Here is a 7,500-nt window from a genome sequence, read left to right as displayed (position 1 = left end):
GAAGGAAAGAGATAAGAGAGAAGATACAAATCAATATTATTATTATTATTATTATTATTATTATTATTATTATTATCATTATTATTATTAGAGATGGAGTATTCTTCTTCTTTGCCTGTTCAATCACACCGTTTAGATATTTTAATATATTTTAATGCCGGAAAAAAGAAAAAAAAGGGAAAGACATTCGCATCTAAGAAAAAAAAAATCAAAAACAATGAAATAATATATATATATATATATATATATATATATAGTCATCACACGCAGACTCTCAGATGATGTAAGGAGCATAATTGTGCACATTAAAAAGTAAATAAACGTAGCCGTAAGAGGGGAGGACTCAGAAAGTTTTTAATGGACGTAAGAAGTCCAGTAATATAGAATACACAAATCCCCACACTTCTTAGACATTAAAATAAAAAACAACAACATATGAACATTAAAAAAAAAAACAAGTACAAAAACACAAACGAGAAAAACCATGAAATAACAACATTTACTCCTAATTACTGACTGGATATATCATTTCTCACTGCCCATGAATCCCCATATTGGGCCCCATCGGTTCCATTCCCTGTGGGGCCATACCATACGGTGGCTGACCTTCAAACTGCGGGTCTTGTTTTTGTTTTTCTTGTGACATTTGTTCTTGTAGCATTTGTTGATATTGTTCTTGTGGCATTTGTTGATATTGTCCTTGTGGCATTTGTTGATATTGTCCTTGTGGCATTTGTTGATATTGTTCTTGTGGCATTTGTTGCTGATATTGTTGTTGTTGTTGTTCCCATTCGGCAGCAGCTGCGATTTGACGCATATTTGCTCTCTGCATATTGTACTGCATCATTCGCATATAAGCATTGGGATCAGGTTGGAACATCTGCAGATATATGTATTTGTTTATTTGTACTCCTTCTCCTTCTCTTATCTGTGGAGATATATGCCTATCTGTGGGTGTGTTGTCCTTGTGTAGAGATTCACTATGCGTTAAGAGAAAGAAAGAGAGAAATAGATTAGGGAACTGCAGGAGTACAGGGATATGAGAGACGTCTCTCTCCATAGTTCATGGGGATTAGAGGGTCAGTGTTAACGGGGAGTGGATCAGTAAGGAAAAAACGACCTGCAGTACCAAGGGAGGTTGGAAAGAAAAAAGACGTTTAAACACTGTAATAAACAGATTTAAATAAACATACAAACGCCATCACATAGACCTACACACAGAGAGAGAGAGATAAATAAGGCGGGAGTGTCACCCATACTCGAATGAACACCTCTACAATCCTCAGTAGTGAAAGCCCTGTTAATACTGCTGGCGCCCATGTTATTGAGAGTACAAATACAGCAAATAATTCAAACAAAGTGATAGAAAGAGGGAAATAAAACAACACACACACACAAAGGGTATGGGTGGAGGTATGCCTACCATTACCCCTACATGGCTGTGTTCCCCCATTATTGTGTTATTTGCACCATGAAGGGTCCTTCTCGTCTGCCCATATATGCGGTGAGAGGAGTTCCCGCGGTTAATTCTGCTGTACGGCACACAAGAGGAGGTGGAGGCGGGGATGAAAAGCAAAAGAGAGACAAACACTCATTATGAGGAAAAACACCCAGGACCCTTTCCACCAATCAATTTATCTTTTTCCCCCCGAATATACTGTACGGAGAGTCACGCAAGAGGTGGTAGGTAATCGCAATAATAAGAAAAGATACGCATTCATACAGGAAAATGAAAAATAAAAGATGAAAAATGAAAAAAAAATATAAAAGAGAGGAAAAACAATAGTACGATGACGACAAATTAGGGTGAAAAAGTAACGGTAAAAGATTGGTCGTTTAAGCGCAGATAAATTTATCAAAGAAACCCTTCTTTTTCTTATTCTTGTTCTCCTGTTTCCTTTATAGTTACCCCCTGGGCACCATCCGCCTACTCACTGAAGGTCAAGGAACGAGAAGAACTGCATTCGCTTTCCTCATGCACAGATGCTTTCCCAGAGGAATCCTCCTCCTCCTCCTCATCATCATTGCCAACAGATCCTTGCGGAGTATATGAAGTCTTGGAGGAATCGTAAATACACCTTCGAAATATACCTGATTTCTTCTTATGCACCACATCGCCGTCTACTGGATACTCCCTCTCACTCCTTAGAGGCATAATCCCAGACTTCTGTTGCTGTCCCTCTACACGTTGATGTTGTTGTTTTGGGTTTTGTTGCGGCTCATTCTGCTTCTCTTTCTGCAATTGTTCTTGTTTGTGCTGTGGCTGCTGGTATTGTCGCTGTTGTTGCTGCTGCTGGTATTGTTGCTCTTGTTGTTGCTGTTGCCACTGCATCATTTGTCTTTGCTGTTGCAACCTCATTAGTTCCTGCTGCTGGTATATTTGTTGTTGGCATTGTTGTTGCTGTAGCTGCTGCAGCTTGAACTTTTCGTATTGTTGCCGTATCATCTCTTGTTGTTGTTGCTGTTGCCATTTCGCTCTTTGCTCGTACTGTTGTTGTCGTTCTTCTAGTAGCTTCTGTTGTTCTCTTGCCTGAGGTTGTTCCTGCTTTCCTTCTGGCTTTTCTTGTTCTTGTTCTTCTTCTATCTGTAGCTCGTATTGTCCTTCTGACTCTTGTTCGTACTGTTCTTCTGGTTCTTCTGCATCTTGCCCTTGTTGCCATTCCATCATTTGTTGGCATTTTAGTTTGTATTGTTGTTGTTGTTGTTCCCATTCGGCAGCAGCTGCGATTTGGCGCACGTTTGCTCTCTGCATATTGTACTGCATCATTCGCATATAAGCATTGGGATCAGGTTGGAACATCTGCAGATATATGTATTTATTTATTTGTACTCCTCCTTCTCTTATCTGTGGAGATATATGCCTATCTGTGGGTGTGTTGTCCTTGTGTAGAGATTCACTATGCGTTAAGAGAAAGAAAGAGAGAAATAGATTAGGGAACTGCAGGAGTACAGGGATATGAGAGACGTCTCTCTCCATAGTTCATGGGGATTAGAGGGTCAGTGTTAACGGGGAGTGGATCAGTAAGGAAAAAACGACCTGCAGTACCAAGGGAGGTTGGAAAGAAAAAAGACGTTTAAACACTGTAATAAACACATTTAAATAATGAGGTTTGAATAAGGACAACGGAAATATGAACGATGGAATTAAAAAAAAATAGACTCAAAAAATAATAGAAAACACGACATCCTTTACACATAAATGCCATCACATAGACCTACACACAGAGAGATAGATAAATAAGGCGGGAGTGTCACCCATACTCGAATGAACACCTCTACAATCCTCAGTAGTGAAAGCCCTGTTAATACTGCTGGCGCCCATGTTATTGAGAGTACAAATACAGCAAATAATTCAAACAAAGTGATAGAAAGAGGGAAATAAAACAACACACACACACAAAGGGTATGGGTGGAGGTATGCCTACCATTACCCCTACATGGCTGTGTTCCCCCATTATTGTGTTATTTGCACCATGAAGGGTCCTTCTCGTCTGCCCATATATGCGGTGAGAGGAGTTCCCGCGGTTAATTCTGCTGTACGGCACACAAGAGGAGGTGGAGGCGGGGATGAAAAGCAAAAGAGAGACAAACACTCATTATGAGGAAAAACACCCAGGACCCTTTCCACCAATCAATTTATCTTTTTCCCCCCGAATATACTGTACGGAGAGTCACGCAAGAGGTGGTAGGTAATCGCAATAATAAGAAAAGATACGCATTCATACAGGAAAATGAAACATAAAAGATGAAAAATGAAAAAAAATATAAAAGAGAGGAAAAACAATAGTACGATGACGACAAATTAGGGTGAAAAAGCAACGGTAAAAGATTGGTCGTTTAAGCGCAGATAAATTTATCAAAGAAACCCTTCTTTTTCTTATTTTCCTTTTTTTCCTCTTCGCTAGTAAACTTAGGTGCCTTTGAGTTCCTTATACTTGCCCTATCTCTTTCTTGGGGCAGTAAAACATTTGGCACATTCACTCCTGCTTCACTCGTTGCAGACATTCGCGTATCTATTCTTTGGAAAGTGAAATCCTGTTTGTCGGTGGTTTTAAAGTAAACAAATTCATTTGGGTTGACCGACTCCGGCACTCCTTGATACTCTAATGTTAATGGAGATTCCACATGTTTATACTTCTCCTGCTGTTGTTGTTCCTGTTGTTGTTGTTGTTGTGATTGTGATTGTGATTGTGATTGTGACACTTGTGGTATTTTCCTTTTTGGATATTTTCTGCGTTGTGAATGTGAATAAAGTTCCTGTCGTGCCGTTTCTTCCAACTCTTCTCGCTCTAATTGTTGATTTTCGTCATTTCTCGAACGTCTCGTTTTCTTTACATCCACTGACTTTTGTCGTTTATCTTCTTGTTCTTTCTGTCGTTCTGTTACACTTGCCTCAGAGAGTATTTTGCTATTGATAAATTTGAACGCGCCACTCTTAGTATTATTATTAGGTTCCCGCGGTTCAGCTGGTGGTAGAATAAGTGTAACAGAACGTTTTCTTCCTTTACTTTTTGCCTCGCCATCCAGTACTTTGGTGTTGGAAGCAATAGAGTCTCGCCTTTGAATATTATTAGTACTATTATTAGCACGATTACTGTTAATTTTATTCTTCTCATTGTTTGTATTTTGCTGGAATACGGAATGTAATGCCCGCTGGTATTCCTCTTTGTTTTCCTCCGGTATCTCCACACGTAATCCTTCTCGCGGCTGTAAGGTGATGGAACGACGAGTGATCAGACGGCCATCCTCTCCAATGGCGTTATTGAGGCACAAAGTGACAGACATTCGGCTACCATTATTACTATTATTATCATTACAATAACTATTCTTATTCTTATTCCTATTATTTTTATTATTCTTATTCTTATTATTATTATTAGTAGTAGTAGTGGTAGTATTAATAGTATTATTAATATAACTATTACTACTACGACCATGTCTTCTCTCTTCCCGCGATAAAAAACCTGTTGCGAAGAGACCATCCGGCAATATTGCCCCTTCCTCTGCTGCTGCTAGTGATGGTGTAAGAGGTGATACCATCCCATCCTGTAGAGATAACGATAACATTCGGGAAATAATGTCACATGACCAATTTTGACTATACACATCTTCTTCTTCTTCTTCTTCTTCATCATCATCACTATCAGCATCGGAATCATATCCATCATCATCATCATCATCTTCTTCTTCATCTTCTTCTTCATCATCATTATAATCATTTTGAAGGACTTCTTCTTCTGATGGGAGTCGGTGTCCACTCGTCAGCTCTCGGTTCGTGGGAGGAAGTATGAGATGATGAATGTCCTCCATTGAAGAGTTCTCTCGCATCTCAGCACTATCACTATTTCGCATAGGCGTTCTCATACGATTTATTGTGTTTGTACGAAATGGGCCGCTGGTGCTGCGTGAGACTTCAAATAATCCATAATCAACACTATTACTTGTATTATTACTGTTGTTATTGACATTGTAAGGTAAGTGCGGCATGAATTCACTGAATCCGCGATCGTGTTTTGGCAGCAAACCACTATTCATGGAAATGATTTAATGTAAGTATATATATATATATATATAAATATATAAAGAGAGAAAGAGAGACAGGGAGAAATAAAGAAAGAGTGAAAGAGTGAAAGAGAGAAAGAGAGATCGTATATGTATGTATGTATGTATGTATGTATACCTGTGTTATTCGTAATATCACTGCTACTTCACTCCATCTTTTTTTTTATATGTCTATGATCAATGTTACTTAGTAATATTCGTATTACTAATAGTAAATAGTACCAACTAACCATAAACACAATGATAAAAACATTCTTATAGAAATCTAATATTTTAGTTAAATAGTCACTAATAAGAAGAATAGAATACCACCGCCAGTGATGCCCACTTAATAGATTGATTCCTTTTCAATACACACACAACTTAATGTAATGTGATGCTCTAAGACCTATAAAGTAAAGGATTGAAAAGAAAAAAAACGAATAAAAATAATAATAATAAACACACAATTACAGTTACACTGCATACAAATAACATACACATATTATATATATATATATATAATATGTGTATATAAATACAAGCATCCGGCTAATTTCTCAGGAAGTGAGAAAAAGGCCTTATAGAAATAAACTCATTAAGAGAAAAGCGAACAAATTTCTGATGGAGAGAATTACGACAAAAAAAAGTAAATAAGAAACAAACTGAGGTAGGTAGATAATAACAGAAATACAAAAAAAAGAGATACAAAATAAAAAAGCAATAGAAAAAAAAGGCCTATATCAAACAACTAGAGAATTAAAAGGACTCACAGCAATATCAACCCCCATATGATATCGCTAAAAAGTAAAAATAAAAAGTTGTAGAAATAGTCAAAAAAAAAGTAAAAAAGAGAAGAGAGGTACAAATATATGAATTACAGCCAATGAAGTACAAGTTATAGAGAGAAGAGGCAAAATAAGCACCAAATCAACTAAAGTGCATATGATTAAGCACCATGAAAGGGGAACACATCAACAATAAACAGCAACAAATAAATAAACTGATGTAAAAACAACGTCAGACGTATTATAATTCTTTTAACCAGAGAAACTTTTCCTTTTATATATATATATATATATCTTTTTTCCCTTTTCTCTCCTCTTTTTTTCCTTCTTACCGTACAGCATTAATCAAAGGCGAAACCATCGAAACCAAAAGTTCCTTTTCTTTTTCTCCTTTTCACTCTTCTTACTTGAATCACTCGGCAATTCACTCGCTCGCGGTAAAAAGAGTGAAGGCGGCATATCTCTATACGACACTGACGGTAATGGACGCCCATCCTCACTATTACTATGTGAAGTAAAAGGGGTTGCCGGTATAAGTGGATTAGTCGTCTGCGATTCCGTTTCCTTTTCTCGTTGTGTTTTAAACCAGCGAAAGAGAGAAAATCCAGACGACATCTCACTCTTTAATGAATCAGACACATTCGTATCATTTACCGTATGCCTTCGCTTCTTCTCCTTCTTCTTTTTTTTTTCTTCTTCTCTATTTCTTTCTTTCTCGTATTTTTCTTCTTCGTGTGTTTTTTGTTTACTTGCGGAGTTTCCACGAGATGTCCTCGTCCAATTTAGACGCGGTGGTAAATACGACTCACTTGGAGAAGGCGGATAGGAGAGAACACTACTGGGACTCTGCAGAGAATGAAATCGTGTTTTACAACGTTGCGAAGATACACTAACACTACTCGTTGTTGTTTCTGTTTCTGTTTTTGTGTTTATGCTTGTTGGTGTTGGACTGCGCATACGAAGTGAAGGAACGCCCTCACTTTTTTTAAAACCACCAAAGAAAGCACCATACGTTAACCACGGTGTTGTACCAAATATATCGATAGACTTGGCGGGATTCGGACTTTCCATTGGGAAGATATTAGGAGGAGGTGACGTGTGTGTGAATACGGCGTTTGGACTTGCCTTTGCATCAGAGAGAACAGACAAATTGTTATTTGCATTGACTGCC

At 37.8% G+C, this 7,500-nt stretch overlaps 4 protein-coding genes across 4 annotated transcripts in view; all 4 read right to left on the bottom strand.

Moving 5' to 3' along the window:
* Positions 1 to 532: 532 nt before the first annotated feature.
* Positions 533 to 880, bottom strand: LSM04_002886 (uncharacterized protein; the record flags this gene model as incomplete). Its single annotated transcript, XM_067330411.1, has 1 exon — positions 533 to 880. One exon carries the CDS (start codon positions 878 to 880, stop codon positions 533 to 535), a length of 348 nt encoding a protein of 115 aa, XP_067194499.1.
* Positions 881 to 1,927: 1,047 nt separating this feature from the next.
* LSM04_001301 (uncharacterized protein) lies at positions 1,928 to 2,800 on the bottom strand (the record flags this gene model as incomplete). Its single annotated transcript, XM_067330410.1, has 1 exon — positions 1,928 to 2,800. The coding sequence occupies one exon, from the start codon at positions 2,798 to 2,800 to the stop codon at positions 1,928 to 1,930; it is 873 nt and encodes a 290-aa protein (XP_067194464.1).
* A 1,037-nt stretch (positions 2,801 to 3,837) lies between these two features.
* LSM04_000102 (uncharacterized protein) lies at positions 3,838 to 5,535 on the bottom strand (the record flags this gene model as incomplete). The annotated part of the gene is made up of 1 exon (XM_067330409.1): positions 3,838 to 5,535. One exon carries the CDS (start codon positions 5,533 to 5,535, stop codon positions 3,838 to 3,840), a length of 1,698 nt encoding a protein of 565 aa, XP_067194447.1.
* A 1,139-nt stretch (positions 5,536 to 6,674) lies between these two features.
* Positions 6,675 to 7,500, bottom strand: part of LSM04_003179 (uncharacterized protein) — a gene marked incomplete at both ends in the record, with an annotated part of 2,079 nt that continues 1,253 nt past the window's right edge. The window contains one exon of the mRNA XM_067330408.1: positions 6,675 to 7,500. This exon is cut by the window's right edge and continues 1,253 nt beyond it. Coding sequence (XP_067194512.1) covers positions 6,675 to 7,500 — 826 coding nt within the window.

This window comes from Trypanosoma melophagium (assembly GCF_022059095.1).
Source record: "Trypanosoma melophagium isolate St. Kilda chromosome Unknown ctg11segment0, whole genome shotgun sequence".
Classification (NCBI taxonomy): Eukaryota; Euglenozoa; class Kinetoplastea; order Trypanosomatida; family Trypanosomatidae; genus Trypanosoma; species Trypanosoma melophagium.
Note: the sequence above shows the minus strand (reverse complement) of the source record. Positions and strands in the feature narration are given on the sequence as shown.